The sequence below is a fragment of the Dictyostelium purpureum genome (genome assembly GCF_000190715.1).
Source record: "Dictyostelium purpureum unplaced genomic scaffold DICPUscaffold_10, whole genome shotgun sequence".
In the NCBI taxonomy this organism is placed as follows: domain Eukaryota; phylum Evosea; class Eumycetozoa; order Dictyosteliales; family Dictyosteliaceae; genus Dictyostelium; species Dictyostelium purpureum.
Window position 1 is genome coordinate 90,744 of NW_003519347.1, and position 22,683 is coordinate 113,426.

At 25.9% G+C, this 22,683-nt stretch overlaps 12 protein-coding genes across 12 annotated transcripts in view; 6 read left to right on the forward strand and 6 right to left on the reverse strand.

Moving 5' to 3' along the window:
* Positions 1–1,253, forward strand: part of DICPUDRAFT_44948 (uncharacterized protein) — a 3,061-nt gene extending 1,808 nt beyond the window's left edge. The window contains exons 2-3 of the mRNA XM_003283548.1: positions 271–609; positions 678–1,253. Of these exons, the coding sequence (XP_003283596.1) occupies positions 274–609; positions 678–1,145 (804 nt within the window). The 5' untranslated portion in view covers positions 271–273 and the 3' untranslated portion in view covers positions 1,146–1,253. The remainder of the gene's footprint in view (positions 1–270; positions 610–677) is intronic.
* Positions 1,254–1,350: 97 nt separating this feature from the next.
* Positions 1,351–2,042, reverse strand: DICPUDRAFT_74594 (uncharacterized protein; the record flags this gene model as incomplete). The annotated part of the gene is made up of 2 exons (XM_003283581.1): positions 1,351–1,606; positions 1,663–2,042. The coding sequence occupies 2 exons, from the start codon at positions 2,040–2,042 to the stop codon at positions 1,351–1,353; spliced, it is 636 nt and encodes a 211-aa protein (XP_003283629.1).
* A 694-nt stretch (positions 2,043–2,736) lies between these two features.
* Positions 2,737–4,937, forward strand: DICPUDRAFT_74595 (uncharacterized protein; the record flags this gene model as incomplete). Its single annotated transcript, XM_003283549.1, has 5 exons — positions 2,737–2,781; positions 2,895–4,008; positions 4,084–4,311; positions 4,491–4,630; positions 4,704–4,937. The coding sequence occupies 5 exons, from the start codon at positions 2,737–2,739 to the stop codon at positions 4,935–4,937; spliced, it is 1,761 nt and encodes a 586-aa protein (XP_003283597.1).
* A 526-nt stretch (positions 4,938–5,463) lies between these two features.
* On the forward strand, positions 5,464–9,420 carry DICPUDRAFT_96430 (uncharacterized protein; the record flags this gene model as incomplete). Its single annotated transcript, XM_003283550.1, has 2 exons — positions 5,464–7,449; positions 7,528–9,420. The coding sequence occupies 2 exons, from the start codon at positions 5,464–5,466 to the stop codon at positions 9,418–9,420; spliced, it is 3,879 nt and encodes a 1,292-aa protein (XP_003283598.1).
* Positions 9,421–9,949: 529 nt separating this feature from the next.
* Positions 9,950–12,374, forward strand: DICPUDRAFT_85916 (uncharacterized protein; the record flags this gene model as incomplete). The annotated part of the gene is made up of 3 exons (XM_003283551.1): positions 9,950–10,133; positions 10,312–10,941; positions 11,065–12,374. The coding sequence occupies 3 exons, from the start codon at positions 9,950–9,952 to the stop codon at positions 12,372–12,374; spliced, it is 2,124 nt and encodes a 707-aa protein (XP_003283599.1).
* A 769-nt stretch (positions 12,375–13,143) lies between these two features.
* DICPUDRAFT_23857 (uncharacterized protein) lies at positions 13,144–13,452 on the forward strand (the record flags this gene model as incomplete). The annotated part of the gene is made up of 2 exons (XM_003283552.2): positions 13,144–13,275; positions 13,351–13,452. Coding segments are annotated over 2 exons (234 nt in total), but the record flags the coding sequence as incomplete, so codon positions are not given.
* Positions 13,453–13,783: 331 nt separating this feature from the next.
* DICPUDRAFT_85917 (uncharacterized protein) lies at positions 13,784–14,617 on the reverse strand (the record flags this gene model as incomplete). Its single annotated transcript, XM_003283582.1, has 1 exon — positions 13,784–14,617. One exon carries the CDS (start codon positions 14,615–14,617, stop codon positions 13,784–13,786), a length of 834 nt encoding a protein of 277 aa, XP_003283630.1.
* A 778-nt stretch (positions 14,618–15,395) lies between these two features.
* On the forward strand, positions 15,396–17,244 carry DICPUDRAFT_96431 (uncharacterized protein). Its single transcript, XM_003283553.1, has one exon. It carries the CDS (start codon positions 15,465–15,467, stop codon positions 17,154–17,156), a length of 1,692 nt encoding a protein of 563 aa, XP_003283601.1. The 5' UTR covers positions 15,396–15,464; the 3' UTR covers positions 17,157–17,244.
* A 78-nt stretch (positions 17,245–17,322) lies between these two features.
* Positions 17,323–18,963, reverse strand: DICPUDRAFT_26158 (uncharacterized protein; the record flags this gene model as incomplete). The annotated part of the gene is made up of 1 exon (XM_003283583.1): positions 17,323–18,963. One exon carries the CDS (start codon positions 18,961–18,963, stop codon positions 17,323–17,325), a length of 1,641 nt encoding a protein of 546 aa, XP_003283631.1.
* Positions 18,964–19,209: 246 nt separating this feature from the next.
* Positions 19,210–20,354, reverse strand: DICPUDRAFT_147325 (uncharacterized protein; the record flags this gene model as incomplete). Its single annotated transcript, XM_003283584.1, has 2 exons — positions 19,210–19,217; positions 20,150–20,354. 2 exons carry the CDS (start codon positions 20,352–20,354, stop codon positions 19,210–19,212), a joined length of 213 nt encoding a protein of 70 aa, XP_003283632.1.
* A 297-nt stretch (positions 20,355–20,651) lies between these two features.
* On the reverse strand, positions 20,652–21,035 carry DICPUDRAFT_147326 (uncharacterized protein; the record flags this gene model as incomplete). The annotated part of the gene is made up of 1 exon (XM_003283585.1): positions 20,652–21,035. One exon carries the CDS (start codon positions 21,033–21,035, stop codon positions 20,652–20,654), a length of 384 nt encoding a protein of 127 aa, XP_003283633.1.
* A 1,435-nt stretch (positions 21,036–22,470) lies between these two features.
* Positions 22,471–22,683, reverse strand: part of DICPUDRAFT_147327 (uncharacterized protein) — a gene marked incomplete at both ends in the record, with an annotated part of 613 nt that continues 400 nt past the window's right edge. Inside the window, one exon of the mRNA XM_003283586.1 lies at positions 22,471–22,580. Within this exon, the coding sequence (XP_003283634.1) occupies positions 22,471–22,580 (110 nt within the window). The remainder of the gene's footprint in view (positions 22,581–22,683) is intronic.

A 22,683-nucleotide genomic window follows, 5' to 3' on the forward strand; every position in this document is an offset into this window, starting at 1 on the left:
ACAGATAATAAAATTACTTCTTTAATACATATAGCATTTACATGTACAATATATTGTTGTTTATCTATTATTTTGTAAAATAATATCAATATATCTTGATCATTTATAAATGTTTTAATAATTTAATAATTTAATTTTTTTTTTTTTTTTTAAATTTATATTGTTCTTTATTTATTTGTCTTTGTTGATATTTTTAAAATATTTTTTCTTTTTTCTTTTTTATTATTTAAACATATATTAATTTTTTTTATTTTTTTAAAACTCATTTAGCTAATGAATAAGCAAGGAAGTAGTAGTACTTTAACTGCTCCCGAGGAGGTTGAAAGTACAAGATTTAAAGTTGGAAAAAGTGAAATGACTGGTAAAAGACCGACAATGGAAGATAGAATGGTTGCATATGGTAGATTTAGAAATAATCCAGAATCTGAATTATATTGTATATTTGATGGGCACGGTGGAAGAGCAGCTTCAGATTTCGCAGCAGATAATATATATAGAATTTTTTCAGAAAATTTAGATTCAAATCTTACCCCAGAAGAATCATTTATAAAAACATATCAAACCATAAGCAGTCAAATAGCACCATGGCCATTCATTGGAACAACAGCAGTATGTAAAATATAATAATAATAATAATAGTTAATAATAATATTAATATTTTTTTTTTTATTATTTAGGCATCAGTATATATAAATGAAAATAAAGTTTATGTTGCAAACGTTGGAGATACTAGAGTTGTTTTAGGTAAAATAGTGGATAATAAAATCATTACAGAAAGACTTACATTTGATCACAGACCAGTAGAAGATAGCGAACGTGAAAGAATTGTTAAAGCTGGCGGTACTGTATTAAATGGACGTGTTAATGGTATGTTGGCTGTCTCAAGAGCTTTAGGCGATTCATTTTTAAATCCTTTTGTTATTTCAGAACCCCACCTTCAATCATTTTCAATTACAAAAGATGATAAATTTTTAATTTTGGCATGCGATGGCGTTTGGGATTTAGTTTCTGATGAAGAGGCCGTTCAAATCATTTCAGAAAATCCAGATCCAAATAAATCAAGTGAAATTCTTAGAGATTTAGCTTATAGGATGGGAAGTACCGATAATATTAGTGTAATGGTTGTAAAATTAAATGAATATTAAAATAGAAATAAAATTAAAACAATATATAAATAAAAAAAATTAAGAAAAAAAAAAAAAAAAGAAAAGAAAAATATTTTTATTAAAATTATAAATTATAAAATTAATAACAAAAAAATAAAACTAAAAACTTTTAAAATTAATAATAAATAAATACATTTCATTTTAAATAAAAATATTTGTTTTCTTTTTGAAATTTTATTTATTTTTAGTCGCTTTCTTCATTATCATCATTATTGTTTAATTTTGTGAAATAGCTAATATAATTATCATGAACTAGTGAAGCAAATTTTTTATTATAAACGTTAACGGCATTTAAAGTTTTAGAAACATTTTCTCTTTGTTCGTATAGATAGTTTTGTCTTTCTTGATTGTTGGGATAACTATTGAGAGTCTTCTCGACTACACATAAATTATGGGGTCTATTTACAATTTCTTTGAGACCTGCAATAAAAGTATTAACACTAAAAAACATGTGGTTAGATTATGTAAAAAAAGGTACTTGATAAAAAAAACATACGATCCTAGAGTGTCTTCTGGAGTGAAGTAACTATTTAAACTATTTGAAAAAACAATGAGGGGAATTATATGGTCAACTTCAAACTCCTTTTTACTTTTGAAGCAGAAAACCAATAGTGCATCGTATGAGGTAAACACTCCACTAGAGTTTTTATAATAAAAATTACTAGTCTTGGGATGTTGTTTTCTTAACACAGAGGGTGTGAAAATATTGATACCCTTTTCACCCTCACCACCAACTACTTCCTCGGTTGCACAGCCACATTGAAATGTGAATGTATCACTTTTTTCATACTCTGCCTCTATTGTATGACCGCAATCAAGACATGAATATTCGATTGAGTTTGTTTTTTTTTTTATTGAGGTTTGAAATTGAAACATATAATTATGTATACTTTATTATAATATTATTTTTAATTATAATACCAAAGAGAAATAAAATATGCAAAAAAAGATTTTTAAAAAAAAAAAAAAAAAAAAAAAATAGAAAGAAAAAAGAAAAAAAAAGATTTCTAATAAAATTTTTTTTTATTGTTTTATGCAATTTTCTGGATAAATGGTTTTGGTTTTACTTTCGTTTTAATTTGATCACATATCTAGATTGGACCGGTATATCATGATGTTTATATCTTAAAAGTAGGATGTATAGAATAATTGCAAATGTAAAGATATTATTTTTTTTTGTTTTCAAATTTTCTTTTTTTAGTTTTAAAAATTATTTTTTTAATATTTTTTATTATTTATTATTATATAATTTTTAAATTATTTTTTTAAAAATTATTTTTTAAAATTTTTTTTTAAATTATTTTTTCATTTTTTTAAACCACATACATTTTTATTTTCCACATTAAATATCTCTTGTTATTTTAGAAAAACAATATTAATAATTATAAAAAAATAAACAATAACACCACAACATAGAATTATAAAAAACTATTATTAAAAGGAAAAATACCTTTTTTTTTCTACATATTATTATTATTATTATTTTTTTTATATATTATATATATTAGTATTATATAGGTTTATAGTATTACCTATAGGTAGTTTTATAGTAAGATAGGTTGCTATAAAAATGACATATAAGTTAAAAAATATATTTTTAATTTTTATTATAATAGTAAGTTTTTTTTTTTAGTTTTTTACCTATCGATTCGTACTTATTAATTAAATTTTTTAAAATCACAATAGTTTATAATAAAAGTACATTCGAAAAATATAAAAAATATAAAGCATAGTAATAATAGTATAAACAGTAATGAATTGGTGTACCCTAGAAATTTAACATTTGCCTATGAGGCTAAATGGGATTTGGATAAAGGAGTTTCATATAAACTAGAGGGATTTGGGAAAAACTCTGGTGTAGTATATTATGCAATAAAAAATACACAATCTTTTTTAAAACCAACAACAGCAGCAGGTAGTAGCAGTATTAATAACACCACACAAAACAGTGGTAATAGTTCAACAACCTCAGGAATAGTTTATAGATCATATGATATGATAGAGGGTAACTTTAAAATTAGGGATGGAGACTATACAAATAACAATGGTATTGATGGATTTGTTTATGGTATCTACGAATATACAATTGGTTTAGCAACAATGTTGATATTGCCATACAATAATGACGAAATTATATTCAATAAACCACCAAGCCCAATTAATTATGAGTTGGTAGAGAATATGACCGACACAGATGCTATTAATAATATAAAATCACAAATAAATAATATTACCCTCACCAATGACCCATTTACATACTTTTTAATGGATAAAAATATTTCAGCCTCATCACTCGATAGTATAGAGATTCCATTCAATCCAAAGAATCAGGTTATGCTTACTTTTATTCAACAGTTTCAACAAATTACAGAAAAAGAGAATCAAGCCATTATCAATACCTTTGAGGCAGGTCAAACTAATGAGAATTTAAATGTTTTAATTAAAGCTAATGGAACTTTATCTTCAAGCTTTATGGAATTCTCTTTCAATGTATATGGTGGTGGTTTTAATGTCCCAAGATTTAGATCAAAATGGATGAACTATGTTGTTTTGGTTTCATTATCCTCATTTATTCAAATCTTTGTTTTAATACGTCAAATAGATTACACATCGACTCAAACTGCTGCAGCAAGAGTATCGATCTATTCTATTGGTCTTCAAACTATATTGGATGCCTATCTTTGTTTAATTCATTTATCTGCTGGTGTAATTATAGACTCGTTATTCAATGCATTTGCCACTGCCTCGTTCTTCCAATTCATCACCTTTGCATTGTTCGAAATGAGATATTTATTAATAATTCTTAAAGCAAGATCTCCTTCTGCTTTTTCTGATGGATGGGGTAATTATAAATTATTATTATTTAATTTTAATATTATTTTTTTTATTAATTTTTTATTATTTATCAATTTTTTAGAATCATTAAGAAGAGAAATTTCAATATTTTATTTAAGATTCTATACTTGTTTATTTGGTGGATTTATTTTATTATATTACTTTAGTGGATTATTTAGCTTATTTTTATTTATTATGTATTCATATTGGGTCCCACAAATTTATGCAAACGCTAAAAATGGAATTAGAAAACCTTTCATTTGGAGATATGTACTTGGTATTTCAATTACAAGATTAGCCATACCATTATGTTAGTATTTAAATTAATAATAATAATAGTAACAATAATATAATAATAATAATAATAATAATAATAATAATAATAATAATAATAATAATAATAATAATAATAATAATAATAATAATAATAATAATAATAATAATAATAATATAATTCTAATGTTTATTTTTTTATTTTTTTTAATTTAGATTTCTATGGTTGCCCAACAAATTATATTACCCAACCAAATTATTATTATTCAAGTATTTTGGTTTTATGGACAGCTTTGCAAGTTAGTATTTTATACGCACAATATAAGTTTGGTCCACAATTCTTTATTCCAGCTAGAGTAAGTTTTACCTATTAAATTATAAATTGTTGTGATCACAATAATCAAAAATATTAACTTTTTTTTTTATTAGTTTTTACCACAAAGATATAATTACTACAGACCAATTAACAATACAATTAGAAGCAGAGAGGAAGGTCAAGGATGTGTCATTTGTATGTCTGATGTTGAGGAAGGTCAAAAATACATGTTAACCCAATGCAACCATTTATTCCATGAAAAATGTTTAGTATCTTGGATGGAATATAAACTCCAGTGTCCAACCTGTCGTTGTGCATTAGAACCAATTGATATTGTAATCGAGTAAACAAATATTTAATTATAACCAATCATTTTTAAAAACCCCTTTTCTATTTATTAACAAAATCAAACCGAATAAAAATTATTTTTTTTTTTTTTTATAAATTTCTAAATTGGAACTCAAAAAATTGTTATATATTTTTTAAATTTATATCAATTATTTAAGCCCCAATTAATAATATTCTGAGAAAAAATATCAGTTACCATTTTATAATTGGTATATTAAAATTTTAAATTTTTATTAAAAAACTATTTTTTTTTTATTTAATTTTTTAATTTTTTTTTCCAATTTTTTTTTAAATTATTTTTTTTTAAATTTTAAATATTTTTTTCTTTTTCATTTATTTATTTTAAAAGTGAGAAGAATAATAGAATATATTAAGATAAATCCCTAGAAATTCTTCAAATCACCATTTTTTATAAAGTTTTTTTTTTTTATAACAGCTTATTAAGCTTAATAATAATAATAATTGTATAGATTTATAGTTAAATAAAAAGATATCGAATAATATTTTCCAAAACATATAATAAAAATGGAATCAAATAATAATAATAATAATATTAATATTATTAATAATAATAATAATAATAATAATAATAATAATAATAATAATAATGTAGATAAAACCGATAATAGAAATAATGAAAATAAAAATAAAAAAAATATGAAAAGTAAAGCAAAAGTAGAATGGGTCCCAAAGATTAAGCCTGCTGAATCAACAACAAGTACCGCTATAACATCCGATAAAGAACCATCTACAGCTATACCTACCACAAAAACAACCGCAACCACAACAGCTACAAAAACTTCAACAGTTTCACAACCTCAAAAAGAATCCAAAAAACCAAAAAAAGGTGATGTTAAAAAATCAAATATTGATATAGAAAAATCACTCTCTAACTTAAGTTTAGATTCAAATAAACCATCACAAAGAAGTAAAAAAGAAAAGTCTTTAGATTCAATTGCACAAGAAAACTTATTAGATCCCCCCAATCAAATGGCTTCGACAACGACTGCTACGTCCACAGAGAATAAAATTCCAAAACCAAGAAAAGAAAGAAATAAAAAACCCAAAGGGATTTCTATAACTCCATCAGTTGCTAGTACCGAATCTCACGCACAAAGTTCAACTAATGAATCAGTACCAAAAGCCAAACAAAATAATAAGGATGGTAAAAAAGAAAATAAACCAGCTAAGCAACCACAACAGAAAAAAGATACTAAACCCTCTGCACCAGCCAAGCAACCACCACAACAATCACAACAGCCACCACCACAACAACAACTAGGACAACCAATAGAACAGTCACAACAGCCACTACAACAACAATCACAACCAAAGCAACCAAAGCAACAAAAACAAAAACAATCAAAACAATCGAAACAATCACAAGAACCGCTACAACAACAGTCACAATCAAATAAAGATCTTGGCGAACCAGAAAATAAAGATAAAAAAGTTAGAAGGAACAATAGAAATAAACAAGATAAAGAAGGTAAAGAAGTAGTAGCAAAAGAGAAAAAAGAAGGAAAAAATAAAACAGATAAGAAGGAAAAGAAAGATGAGAAAGAAACGAAAGGGTATAGAGAAAGAAGAAGAGAAAAAAGAGAGAGAGAAAGAAATGAATTGAAATCTAAAAAAATTGGTTCAAATGATTCAAATGGTTCAAATGATGGCAATAATAGAAAAGGTGAAAAGAAGAAAAGACAATTTTATACTCCATACATCACCAAAGAACAACTTGATCAAGGTTTGGCTGAAGGAAAATACTTTTTTGGTACCCTTAGAGTTAATTCGAAGAAATATCGTGATGCATATATTACCGTTGATGGGTTACTTCATGATGTTTATTGTGGTGGTTTAAAAGATAGAAATAGAGCTTTCAATTCTGATATTGTTGTCTTTGAAGTACTTGATGAAAAAGAATGGAAAAAGAGACCAAGCAAAGAAGATGAGGAAGATGATATTACCGCAAATGCTGCCCTTAAAGATGCCACTGTCGATCCAAATGAATCAGATGAAGGAACAGTAGTTTTATTAGAAAATGAAGACTTTAATAAGAAATTAGAAGCAGAGAATAAACTTTTAAAAGAATGCATAACCGCCGAAACTCCACTCAACCACGAAGCCAAAGAGAAAGAAGATGATATTAAAGAAAATATTGAATCAGACGAATCCGATGATAGTGAATCTGAAAGTGACAGCACCGATGAGGGTTTTGTTAAAATTAAAGTTAAATCTGAAAAAGAGGCTATACACCATACCTTAGACACTGACACTCAAACCATCACCTCTAATGCCACTACCATTACCACCACTGTTACTTCCGATCTATCCACAAATTCTGGAACCCCATCAAAACAATCAAATACTCCAACCGCTCCAATAAGAGATCACAATATTGGCAAGCTCGAAAAATTAGTAATCAAAGCCTATGATTCAAAACTATATGTTTCCGTAAAGATTGTTTATGTTTTAGAAGTTAAACATACCAGAAATCATGTTGGTATTTTAATTGTAAGAATTTAATATATTTTTTATTCAACACTACTATTAAATTTTAAACATTATTCTAATAATCTACTTTATTTTTAGGAGGAAAATGAAAACTCAATTTTTACAAGTTTTGCTCCAATGGACACATCATTACCAAAATGTTGTATATTTAAAGACTCTATTCCTCAATATAAATCAGAGTCTGAAAAATATAAGAGGGCCCTAGTAATGATTAGCTATTCATCATGGAAAGACACAGCATTACTCCCATGTGGTCATTTTATATCATTATTTGGTGAATGTGGCAAAATTGAACCAGAGACTCATGCGCTTTTGAGCGAGTTTGGTGTTGAAACTGATCCATTCTCAAGAGAAGTCATGGACTGCTTACCCAAAGTACCAAATTCATCAAAATGGTTACCAAGTAAACAAGATTTAGCCGATAGAAGAGATTTAAGAACATATGAAATTTGCACAATTGATCCAGATACCGCCAAAGATTTAGATGATGCTTTACATTGTATCGAATTACCAGATGGCAACTTTGAAGTTGGTGTTCATATTGCCGATGTGTCCCATTTTGTTAAAAGTGGCACAGAATTAGATAAATGTGCTCAAAGAAAAGCCACCACCGTTTATTTAGTTCAAAAAGCCATTCCAATGTTACCATCTCTCTTATCAGAAGAACTTTGTTCATTAAATATGGGTGTTGAACGTTTAGCCTTCTCTGTTATTTGGAAGCTTTCACCTTCTGGTGAAATTTTAGAAGAGTGGTTCGGTCGTTCAGTAATTAAATCATTCTGTAGATTAACTTATGGTATTGCTCAAGCTTTAATCGATGATAAAATTACCAATTGTTGGGAAGATTTTGTACCAAAAGAAAAGGTTAAAAAAGAATTGGGTCCAAATACACCAGAACACATTTTAAGAGTCAAAAAATCAGTAATGGGTCTAAGAGGTATCGCCAAATGTCTCAGAAACACTCGTATCGAAAATGGTGCATTCACAATTCATCCAAGCAAACTAGCATTCGAACTCGACGAAAAAGGTAATCCAATTAGTACTAAAATCTATCCAATCTATGAAAGTAATAACTTGGTTGAAGAATACATGCTCTTAGCAAATATGAGAGTTGCCGAAAGAATCGCTAAATTCTTCCCATCCAATGCTCTCCTTAGAAAACATCCATCACCAAATGAAAACAAACTAGAATCATTCATTAGTTTTTGTGCTAAACATGGATTTGAAATCGATACCTCATCATCATTAACATTTGGTGAATCTATAAAGAAACTTAAAGAAACTGTTGGTGATATTGACATTTTAATGGCAATTCAACTACTTTCAATCAGATCAATGAAATTGGCAGAGTATTTCTGTACATCAACTGAAGAAGAAGAAGACTGGCGTCACTATGCACTCAATGCCCCATTCTATACCCATTTCACCTCTCCAATCCGTCGTTATGCTGATATCATTGTCCATAGATTATTGGATCTCTCTATAAAGATTGAAAATGCTTCAACTGATAAACATAAAGAAGAAATTCTAGGTACATTATTTAGCAAACTTCCATCATCCGAATTAGTTTGTACAATTGCAAAGAATTGTAACGAAAAGAAGTTGAATGCACGTAAAGCTCAAGAACGTAGTGATAAAGTTTTCCTTTGTGTACTTTTAGAAAACCACCCAACAACCTGTGGTGCTGTTGCTTTAAATACTGGCTCAACTTTTATCACCTGTATCGTTCCACAATTTGGAAGTGAACAAAAAATTTATTTAGAGGATTTAAAAGAAAAAGGAGATATTCTTGACCATTCATACGATGCTTCAACTGGTGAAAATCTTGTTAAATGGCCTGCATTAAACGATGGCCAACCAGATATTATCCAAAGAATTTCACAATTAACAACTATGAAGGTATTAATTGTTGTCAACAAAGAAAAATTCCCAATAGATACAAAATGTTTCTTAGTTCATCCAAATCTTTAACAAATTAAAAAAAGCTTTTTTTTAATTATGTTTTTTTTTTTTTTTTTTTTCACCACATCAAATTATAAATAGTATCAAAAAAATGTAAATAAATAAAAATAAATAAATTATTAAAAAAATATAAATAAATATAAATTAAAAAATAAAACAAAGTTGCAAAAAATCCACATTGATTGATTCTCGGTACTTTTGTGTTTTTTTAATTATAAAACAGGTTTTTTGATGATCGACTGACTAAAAAAATAAAAATTAATGAAATAAATATATAAAAAGATAATCTAAGTATAATTATCATTGTTTAAAAACTAATCATACAAATCTTGGTAAAATCGATGATTAAATAATACATTTATTAAATGTATTTAATAATCTAAATAAAGATATTTTTTTTTTAAAAATAATTTTTTTTTTTTAAAATAATTTTTTTATAATTTTTTTTTATTTCAGTTAAAAAAAAAAAAAAATTTTTTTTTTTTTTTTTTCTATTATAATTATATTTATTATTTTGGTATTATCCAATTTATTAATAATGAAAAAATTTAATAAAGTTTATACCGATACATTGGTCTCTGTTAAGGAGATCATGAATAAAAATAAAGATAACACTTTAGAATTTCCCGACTATACACTAAAAACAAAGGCATTGGAAGATTTAAAATTATATTCAAAAGATTTTTCACTCAAACTAAACAAACAATCCAAAAACAATCAAAGTAATATCCCCATAATTATCATAATCAATAATATCAATTCAAATAGAAAACTAATTTAAATTTTATATTTTTTAAAAAAATAAAAAAATAAAAAAATTATAAAATAAAAAAATTATAAAATAAAAAAATAAAAAAAAAACATATTAATAAAAAATTAAAATTTTACATAACAATATAGGTTTAATTGAAGAAAATAAAATATTTAGCGAACAATTGGTTTTTTATAGTAGTTTATTTTTAAATTTAAATGATGAATCATATAATATTTGTGACCCTTTATCAAATTTATTTAAATTATTATCGCAACTAGTTCAAGAGATTGAAACATGTAGAAATAAATTTGACCAATCAATTAGTTCAAAATGGTTAAATCAATTACAAGAGTTTCAAAAAGTGGACTATAAAGACTCACAACTAGCAAAGAATAGATATGACAAAGCAAGAATTCAATTTGATATAGCATCTGAAAATTTTAAAAATTTAAGAAAGAAGCAAAATAACAACGCTGAACGTTTATTAGAGGCCGAAGATAATTTAGATTTTAGCACTCAACAATTCTCTGATATTGCCTCAGAGTCTTTAAATCAAATGGAAGAAATTATTGATAAACATAATTCAGAGTCATTCGAATCAATGTGTTCATCTTTTTCATCATATAAAGAATTTTTTCAAAAAGGTTTAGAAATTTGCAACTCTATGGAAGGTGAACTCGAAAAACAAAAAACAAATATGAATAAATATAAACAAAATTTACAAGAAAAAAAGAAATTAAGATCAACTGTTGTACAATTTGAACAATCAACCAATAGTTCAAAAACAATGATAGTTTCAAACTCTAATCCAAACCAAACTGTTCAGCCACCAACACCATCAAATCAACAACAACAACAACACCATTACTCAAACAATAACTTACCATCTGCTCAACAAGCTGTACCAGCCCAACAAACCCCTGCTGCAAAAGGTAATACCAAAGTATTTGGTATGAATTTATCAACCATCACAGAAAGAGAGAAATCAGATATCCCTTCAATTATAGAAAAATCATTACAATTTTTAAGTATGGAAGAGAATATAACCCAAGAGGGTATTTTTAGAGTTTCACCAAATCAAAGAGTTTTAACAGAACTTAAAAACAATGTTAATGCAGGCTTTGTAACAACTCTAGATGGTATAGATGATGCTTATTTAATGTCCTCATTTTTAAAATGTTTCCTTCGTGAAATGCCAGAACCATTATTCACCTTTAAACTTTACCAACCATTAGTAAACTGTGTATTGGAAGATGAAGACGAATGTGACAAGGTTAAAATATCAGAAAAAATTGCAGGCCTTATTGCCACCCTCCCAAGACCAAATTTCATATTATCTAAACATTTACTCTCACTATTATGGAAAATATCAACAAAATCACAAAAAAATAAAATGACCACTAGTAATTTAGCAGTAGTTATAGCCCCAAATATCCTCTATCCAAAAGTATTGGATATTAGATCCTTAACAAATTCAAATACAACAATCGAATTTATGATTGCAAATTTTACATTAATATTCAATAATCCACAAATTTTAAATCTATACAATACCAATTCTAGTGTTTCGAATACTGCCTCAAGTGCAACCGCCTCTAATCCAAGACATAGTACAATGGTACCACCATCATTACCTGCTAGACCTCAATCTGTAATGTTTAAACAAACCCCAATTAATGTAAATGTTAATAATAACAATAATCCAAGTGGTGCATCACCACCACACACACCAACCAAACTAAGTAACTCATTACCACAATTACCACATATACCTCCAAAGGCCAGTAACACTACTTTATCACCACAACAAGCCCCAGCTTTACCACCAAAAAATAAAAGACTATCTAGCTCATTACAATTACCAGTACAGCCACAACCACAATCTTCATCATCACCTTCATCACCCTCCTCATCACCATCACCAACTCCTACAGGCCCAAATCCTTTAAGATCATCTACTGGCTCAACTCAAAAACCAATTAGTAATAGAGTTTCAATGTATTTGGCAAATTCAAACTCACAAAATCCCCCACTACCTCCAAAACCAAATAGAAATATAAACACAACCCTCAATAATAGTAATAACTCACGTTTATCGAGTAGTGCAGAGATTTCACCACCACCATTAGCTCCAGTCGAATTATTTGAAACATTGGAACCATCTAAAAAAACTCCAGATAATATTAAACCAGAAACCAATTGGATATAATATTTTATCATGCATTTAATTTTATTTATTTTATTTATTTATTAAATATATTATAAATAATAAACTTTTATAATATAACACCCTCAAAACCATTTTAATCTTTGTAAAAATAATATTTATAATAAACATAAAATTGTTTTAAAAAACTGTGGTAATACATTTTTTAAAATTTTATTTTTGTCTGTAAATAAAAATTTAGTAACAAATTATAATTCATTTATTAATTTTTATTTTTATTTGTATTTCTTTGTTTAATTTTAATTTTAATTTTAAATTTTATATTATTTTCGCTTTATTTTTTTTTATTTTTTTTTTTTTTGTTTATTTTCTTTTTTTATTATTATTATTATTTCTTTTTTTTTTTTTTTTTTTTTTTTTCCTTAATTAATTAATTTATTTAATTAATACAAAATATTTTTTTAAAAAATAATTTTATTTTAAAAAAAAAAAAATAAAATAAAAAATATTTTAAAAAACAATTTTTAAATTTCAACCAACTCGTAAAAATACCCTTTCAAAAAAAAATATTATACACAATTAAATTTTATACCTACACAAATAATAAATAGTAATAACTTTAGTTTTTTTCTTTTTTTTTTTTAATTAAACACCAAAAAAAAAAAAAAAAATGAGTCAAAGTAATCTAGTAACAGGATTGATCGGCATATCTGGTTTCTCTTTACCATTTTTTTCGAAAGCCGAGTCTTCTTTAGCAGAGGATAGTAATTCAGCAAACTTAATAAACGATTCAAATGAAAATACAAACCTATCCACCAAATATTATACAAAAGAAGAAGTTTCAAAACATTGTTCAAAACATGACTTTTGGACTATTTTTAGAGATAAAGTATATGACTTAACAAAATTTTGGAAAGAACACCCAGGTGGAGATATAATATTGGTATGTTTATTATTTCCTAATATTTGTTTTAAATTTCATCAAAATCAACAATATTAACTGTTTTTTTTTTTTTAGGAGGGCGCAGGTAAAGACATAACACTTCTATTTGACGATATAGGTCATAGCGTAGATGCTGAATTGTTACTAAAGAAATATTATATTGGGGACCTAAAATAATAATATAATAATATAATAATATGATAAAAAAACAATTACAAATTATATAAAAATTATAACAATCATAAAAAATAATTTTTAAAACCCCCACCCACACAAAAGAAATACATTACAAAAACTATTTTTTAAAAAAACCCCACCCACAAAATATTTATAAAAAAAAAATTATAAATAATAATTAAATAACTATTATTAATGATTGAAAGTAAAAAACTCAATTATATAATAAATAAATAAATAAATAAATAAATAAATAAAAAAATCTCTATTTTGTATTATTAAAAAAAAAAAATAAAAAAATTTAATATATTTATAATATATAAATTTATATTTATTCGTCTGATAAATTTCTTCTTTTTGGTAAATATACCATTTCTTTGTGAGATGTTTTCTTTCTTCTTTTTTCGATATATTTGTCTAATTTGTTTGATTGTTTTAATTGTTTGAATCTCTCTTGTAATTCAAATTCTTTTAATTTCTTATTGGTGATGTGATATGGAGCTTTACCTTTTTTGACATGTGAAATTTCTTTTTCTAAAAGTTTATTACGGGTATCTCTCTTTTCATCCTTCATTTGTTGTGCTTTTAATTGTGAACGTTTAGATTGAATCATTCTTGATAATCTTTCTTTGTCTCTTGTTCCTTCTTCTAATTCTTTATGTTGCTTCTCCATTTTATCGATATCTTTTTTAATAACATCATCTAAAAATCCGTATCTCTTTCTATAAACCTCTTCATTAAATGTACCTCCGGAAAGTGAATCAAATCTTGGGTCTCTAAACTTTAGTTTTTTATTTGGTACTATTTGTTTAAATCTTGAAACTGGTATTTTTGCAGACATTTCGACAGGAGCATCATTATTTTCTCTTTTTATATTAAATTTATTTTTACTATTATTACTATTATCTTTACTATTAAATTCTTCTTGTGATTGTTTTTGTGGTTGTTTTTGGAGTGGTAGTGATTTTTGTTGTTGCTTTGTTGGTCCATTCTTTTTAATTTTTAGTAAAGTTGAAAATGAAACATTTTGTAATTGTTTTTTAATCTCCTCCTCTTCCTCCTCATCGTCTTCACCATCTTCTTCGTCATCTTCTTCGTCATCTTCTTCGTCTTCTTCATAATTTTCTTCGTCTTCTTCACTATACTCATCGCTTTCTTCTTCCATTACATCTTCATCTTCGTTATATTCTTCATCTTCATCTTCATCACTATCACCGCTATAATGTTTATTATTATAATTATTATTATGATTAATATTATTTAATTTATTATGTCTATAAGTTTTTTAATTCTTCTTTATCATCGCTTTCATCTTGAAAGGTGGAAATTGGTCTACTAAGTGGGTTTCATTTCCTTAATTTTTTTAAAAATTTTTTGGTTCGGAATTTAGGAACCGGTTTTTTTTTTAATTTTTAAAAAAATAATAAAAAAAAATAATAAAAAAATTAAAAAAAATAAAAAAAAAAAAAAAATTTCGGTTTTTTTTTTTTTTTATTTTTTTTTTATAAACCCTCCCTATTAAATTAATTTAACAATTATTAATAATTTTTAAAAAAAAAAAAAAAAAACTTTATTCAATCAAAATTGGGTTAATGAAAACAAAATTATTATGTGAACCAATTAAATTTCAGGTAAATCTAACAATATTAAACTGATAAAATTTTTTTTTTTTGTTTTTTTAATTTTATTTTTTTATTTTTTTATTTTTTTTTTATTCATTATTATTTTTATTTATATGTATATTTAAAAAAAAAAAAAAACACAATTAAAATTTTTTATTTTTTCTAATTTTATTTTTTTTTTTTATAAAATTAATATAAATATAAAATAAAAAAATCTAAAAATTTATTTATACATTAATTAATTAGAAAAAAAATTAGATTTTCAAAAAAAAAAAAAAAAAAAAAAAATAAAAAATAAAAAAAAAAAAAATATCATATTGTAGAATTTTCAAAAACTTATCATAAAGGAATCTATTAATGTATCATACAAATTTATAAAAATATAACAACATGGATAATATTGAAAATGGTAATATAAATAAATCTCAAACTTTACCATCACTAAATCAAATTATAAATTTACCATCAACACAATCTGGTAATTCTTCACCAACTTCAAGACCAAACAGTAATGGCAATATAAATCCCCCTTCATTCATGTCTGATAGACCACCACCTCCAAGAGATAGATATGAAAATGATATAAACATTAATAATAATAACAACAACAATAGAGATTATAGAGATACATTTAAATTAAATAAAGAAGAGGATAGTAATAATGGAAATATAAACAACAGTGGAAGCGGTAATAATAACAATACTAATAGTGGTACCAATAATAGCAATAGTAATAATAATGGTAATAATAATAATAATAATAACAATAATAATTCTTCACCAATGATGCAATCTCAGCATCATCAAAATTCATATCAATACCAGTCTAATTATATTGGCCCACATCATATGAATAATGGTAATTCTCCAAATATACAGCCCCAACCTTATTCTCCTAATCAACAATCTTCACATAATTGTAATAGTAATAGTAACAGTAATTCACCACCTATAAATAATTTAAAATTAAATAAATCTATGAATGGCAGCGGTAATAGTTTATCGCCCCCAGGATATAGCAGCGGTAATAGTAGTAATAGTGGTAATAATAGTAGTGGAAATAATAGTAATAGTAATGGCATTAATAATAACAATAATAATGGTAATAACAATAATATGAATAATAGTAATAATAACAATAATAACAATAGTAATAATAATAACAGCAATAATAATAATAGTAATGGCTTTAATGGTTATCAACAACAAAATTATCAAAGAGGTTATTCAGGTGAAGCAATTAGAAAGAAAAGAATTATATATGAGGAGGGAAATAACCAATCAGATTCACCACCACTTTTAAACAGTGACGATATGGAGTCACCACGAATGGGTTATCAAAAATTTCAATCACCTTCATCATCACAACAATATTCTTCGCCACAACATATGCAGGGTTATCCGCCACCAAATCATATGGGTCACCCACCACCCAATCACCCAAACTACCCACCAAACCATCCAAATTATCCACCATCCAATCATATGAATCACCCACCACCCAATCATCCAAATTATCCTCCACCACCCAATCATATGAATCACCCACCAAATCACATGAATCATCCAAATCATCCAAATTATCCTCCAAACCAACAACATCCAAACCACCCAAATTATCCACATCACTCACAAAACCCAAACCATCCACCCCCACCAAATCATATGAATCATTCAAACCATCCAAATCATCCAAACCATCCCAATTACCCGCCAAATCATCCATATCAACAACATCCTAATAATTTTAACCAACCACCACAACATCCATCCCAACAGCAACAACAACAACAACAACAACAAGAAGAACCAATGTCAGATGATTCATTAGATAGTGATCCATGTGAGTTGGAGTTACAACAACAAACCAACATAAATAATGGTTTGATGATTTTTCATGACGCTCTTTTACCAGAAGAAAATTATGATATGTATAATAAGTTTAAAATGAATAGTAATAGTAATAATAATATTAATAATGGTAATAATAATAATATTAAAAAAATCAATTCAATGTCAAATATCCACAATATTAATAATGGTTTAACACCTCCACAACAATCATCCCCTCAACAAATATAATATAATATAATATAATATGTATGGATAGAAAAAAAAATAAAAAAATAAAATTATAAAATATAAAGTTTTATATTTTTTTATATAAAATAATATGAATTTATTATTTATTTATTTCTTTTAAATATTGGATGGAGAAACTATTTTTATTATTTTTTATTATTTTTTTTTATGATAATAAAAATGACATATTACCATAGTCTCTTATCATTGGGTTGTAACCTGATTTTGTTTTGGTTTCATTTAAATAATCCTTACCATATTTCTTCAAAAATTCTTTATGTTTGTAGGTTTTAACTTGTTCGAAATTATTTGCAAGTCTGTCACGATTTGTATAACAATACATTTGTTTTAGATTTTTCCAATCATATGGGAAGAAAATATCGCATGAGCCCGGTTCAGTTAAAATTTCTTCCATATCAATTGATTCGTAACCTCTTGGGTTAGATCCAGGGACATGATATGGATTGTTAATGTCACCAGTTGTGATTGGTATTTTCTTTTGAACAGTTGGGGCATTTTCACCTTTAACCAATGATGGGAGCTCGTCGAAATCTGCTAAAACAATGTGATGCTTTGGGAAATATATTGAAAATATTTGAAAGAGTTTGAAACATACAGTTGGTAGATATCTTTCTTCGTCGTCTTTAAAGAATGATTTGAGATATTTTTGATAGAATTCCTTAATTGAAACTAGCATGGGAATTCTTGGGAAGAAACTTGATGATTTTTTAATATGCTCTTCGTATTCTAAATACTCTTTGATAATTGGGTCAGTAAGCTGTCTTGTTTCTTCACGGTAGTATCCTGAGCTTTTGTGATTCGAAAGAATTGATTTTGATTTTTCAAAAGTTTCAAATACAGTGCTGCAAACAGTTGATTCGAAAATACCATTTGATGAGAGTACAATTTTATCATGTGGCAAATTATCTATAACCTCGGTTAAAATAATAAAGCATTCATCCTCTTCAGTTTTATGTGTCCAATTGAAGATGCTGGTATTGTTAATTTGAATATTTAATGCTGGATGGTCTGCTTTAATTCTATTGAATTGTTTCAATGCTAATGGTTTGGAAATTTCGATGATTTTATATTCCATGGTCTTGTAGATTTCTAGATGGTTTGATCGCATAAAATTCAATATATTTAATGCATTTGTACCAGAACCTGCACCAATTTCATAAATTTTTAAATTCTTACTCTTATCTTCTCTGTTATTATGTTTATCGATGATATAGTTTGCAATTGACCATGAATAATATGGTTTATATAATTCAACAGGTGTTAACCAGGCATGTTCTAAACTTTTATAGATATAGTGTAAATAGTTATTGTATTCTCTGAAGTTTTTAAGTGAGTTTAATGGTGGAATTTTAATATTGGGTGAGATGATAACTTCTTTAGTTTGGAAATACCCATAGTCTTGGTTGTATAAAGAATCTTGAATAAAATCTCTCATAATTTGTGTTTTAAGTTTTAATGAGTTTTTTACATTATTGTTTTTTGTATTATTATTTATATTATTTATATTATTTATATCATCGTTGCTATTATTTAATGTGGTATTGTTATCATTGTCTTTTAATATATCATAGAAATTTTTAAAAACTTCATCTTTATTAACTAGTGATTGGTTTTGTTCTTGTTCTTTTTCTTGTTGTTGTTGATGCTGAAGTTTTTTTTTATTAAGCTCCTTAATTTTATTTAAGGTTTTATAGTTTGGATGGTTATTTGTGTTTTTGGAGTAATTTAAAATGTTTAGGTAGTTATTTTTTAGATAATTATTAAATATTTTATTTGTTTTAATCATTTTTTTATAAATTGCTGAAATGAAAAAATTAAAAAAAATTTTTTTTTTAAAAAAAAAAAAAATTAAAAACGAAAATAAAAAAAAAAAAAAAGAAAAAAAAAAAAAACCAAAATATAATCATAAATTATAAAATAAATTTATTTCTTTTTTTATATGCACATATTAATAATTTTTTTTTTAAATCTTAAATATTTTAACATGAAAATTTTATTTTATTATTTTTAATTTTTTTCAGTAATTTAGATCTTAAATTACTAAAATAATAAAATGGAATAAACATTCCAATATATTTTTAAAAAGCAAAAGCTATCTGGGCAAGACAATGGGATCTCTTAAATTTGGTCATTTTTGGCTAATGAAATTTCGGTAAAAGATAGTTTATTTCTTCTTTTTATAAATTATTATTTGAATAAAAATAAATAAATAATAAAATAATAAAATAATAATAATAATAAAATAATAAAAAATTTTAAATTCCTAAAAAGATGATTAGTCTTATATATTTTTTTTTATAGTTTTTGGAAATAAAAATTTTCTTTTATTTAAAATTATTATTATCTTTGGAATTATTCTAAAAGTTTTTATATATTTTTTAGGGTTAAAATAATAAAAAAACTTTGGAGTGTTTTAATAATTTATAAAAGAAGAAATAAACTATCTTTTATAGAAATTTCATTGGCCAAAAATGCCCAAATTTAAGAGATCCTGTAATAAAGTGCACTATGCACAACTAAGGCGTGAGGTGACCAACTTTACAAAAGGGAAACTTCTTAATTTATACTATTAATTTGAACTCCTACTTTATACCTTCAAACCTTATGGGGGCCATATACTACAATCCCATCGTCTTGCCCAGATAGCTCAGTCGGTAGAGCGCAAGGCTTTTAACCTTGTGGTCGGGGGTTCGAGCCCCCCTTTGGGCGAATAATTTTTGATTAGATCAAATCTTCCCAGAGATGCTTCAGTGTGGGTTTTTGTTGTGACTCTTTATTGACATATGGTTAACTCCAATTGATGTCGTTTGTTTTTAAAGTGATTGTCATGATGTGATGATCGTGACAAGATAATCTGAAGCTGAGTTTGTGTTGGTACTTTAGGTCAATTAGTTTTGGTATTTTGTCTAATGATATATCAATTTTGATACTATCCTTGTTTTGACCTATGTTTGGAATGGTGCAACAGTCACTTTCAACGATTAGTTTAATGATTTTGTCCTTAATATCTTTTGGGATATCTTTTCCTGGGTAAAGCGATAGTCGATATAGGCCACCGTTTCTTTCACGCGAGGTGAGTTGATTTATTTTGTTGATTGATAGATCAACATTAGACAACAGTTCGTAAACGTTTCTTCGTTGCTGGGGTTTTGTCGTTGATGGGGCTGTTGAACTCATCATATATGGTTTCAGATGAGATAGATGATGAATCAGACATATCGGTAAAAGGCTGGTAATGCGGAATTGATCAGTGATTTTTTGGATAGTAGTGTAAAATGTGGGATAGGATGGAATAAATGTAGATTGAAGGTTAATCTAAAAGATTGTTAAAGATTGAAGATCTTTGGATATTAGATTAATGATGATTTTTGGAGTGTTGTTTTTTTTCTTGGGTAGGTGTTTGCAGTGTGGAAAAGATGTGTTGTTGTTTATCTTTTCAAGATCTGTCGAATGGTGTAAAAATCAGCTAAAAGTTTACTCATCCCTAACCTTACTGAGTTGGTTTACCCTCCTTTCTAAATTCTTGATATCCCTTTCTTTATCGATTATTATATATTTTAAGTCTGCATTTTCATCGGTTAAATATTCGATCTTCTTTTCACGTCTCTCTGCGTTCTTTTTAAGAACTGCAACTTCATTCTGTAAGTCTCGGTTAATAGACATTCTCATCTGGGTCATATGCATATCCTCCCTGCGGGCTGCGTTGACTGCGACCAAAAGTGATTCTTTATCTTCGACCATACGTTTCATTTCAGCCAAATCAATCTGAAGTCTTTTGTTCTCTTCCTTTAAAAGGTTTTGATTAGCTAATAGCTTTTGGATTTTACTTTCATCAACGGTTTTGTTACTTTTCATCATGTTTATTATTACTTGATTAATTATTACTATTAATTATTATTATTAAATTATGTTTATGTAAAAAATATTATTCTAAACTATTATTTATTGTTCCACTAAATTATCTATTCGTGATTCAACAATTTCTTTTTGTTTCGACCCGAGCCTCGATACAACTAGATATTTTGTGTGGAAAAAAAAAGTGTAATGTAGGTTCAAATCTATAAGTATTTAAAGCAAATAGTATTTATTAAACTATAATTATTTATGTTATGAAAAATGTGTATTTTTGAAATAAACCGAAAAATTTTTTTATTTTTTTGAAATTTTTAAAATTTTTTTTTTTAAATATTTTTTATAATTTTAATTTATTTAATTTAAATTAATGTATATTGAATTAAAATGGTTATTATCTTCAAGTATTAACTAAAGTGATATATAATAAGTAGTGATTACATTACAATGTAAAATTATAAGATATCTGGGGCAATGATAGAGCCGCAGAATGAAAAGTGGCGGGTCCGGATTTCAAAACCCCAGTCTCATGTGGGGGAGCAATGGTAGCTTGAAGGAAACTCGTTCTACCACTATGTTTATAGTGTATTTTATGCATCCTGATCTAGCTAAAGAATTATGAGCAACCTTTTCTCAATAATTAGCACTAAGAAGCTTGAAAATAAATTTTTTAACTACAAGATACACACAAGGTGAAGTACAATCAAGATTCATATAATCCATTCCCCACAAAAGATCAAAACTAAACCAATTAACCGCCTTTATAGACGAAAATGGAACAAAAATAGAAAATCTAAATGCAATTGAAAATTAATATTTTAAAAACTTATACAACCTATGTATAGATAATTTAGAATTTAATTAATTAAAATATATTTTATAAATAAATAAAATTTTTAAAATTATTTTTAACATAATTTTCATATAAAATGTGTCTTTTTTTATTAAAATTAAATATTAATTTAATATTTTTTTTATTATTAAATTAAAACATTATAATAATGATTGTTATATCATTTTTATAATTTATAATTTTCTAATAGTTTTTATTTTTTATTATAATTAATTAATTTGGTTTATAAAAATATCAATATGTCTAATTGTACCTGAATCTTTTTTACCAGTTAATGGGAGGTTTTCATAATAATTGTATGTTTCAATAAGTTGGATTAATTCTATAAATAGTTGCTGTGTTGTTTTGATGGTAAATGAACACTAAAGTTAAATGGATTTTTTGAAGTGGTGAGTTTTGATATTCCATAATTGATCAATGGTTACGAACACTGTGGCTTTACCTTTTGTTCCTAAAACTATTTTATTTCTATCATAGTTGCTTGGCCAGAGCGAATTAATGTTATTCATAAAATAGTTTATAAGATTGATTAGTGCTGACTTGATTAGTTGAAGCATGATTGTACACTATCAGAATCAATAGATTCTTCTACTTGACCACAGATTTTGCACAGCTTGATGAAGCAGATTCGGTACTTTTGCCAAAAAATGATTCACTAGTGTAAAAGATTCTTATGATTGATCTGTCATTTGTTTGAACTATTTATGTTTATTTACTGTGTTGTGTAAAACAATATGAAAAAATTGAAAGAAATTTTATATAAAAAATGACAATCTGAGATTGGTACAATAAATCTACTAT

Excerpts from the sequence above, each read along its gene's own strand:
- DICPUDRAFT_96431 (XM_003283553.1), top strand. The coding sequence starts at position 15,465 with ATGGATAATATTGAAAATGGTAATATAAATAAATCTCAAACTTTACCA.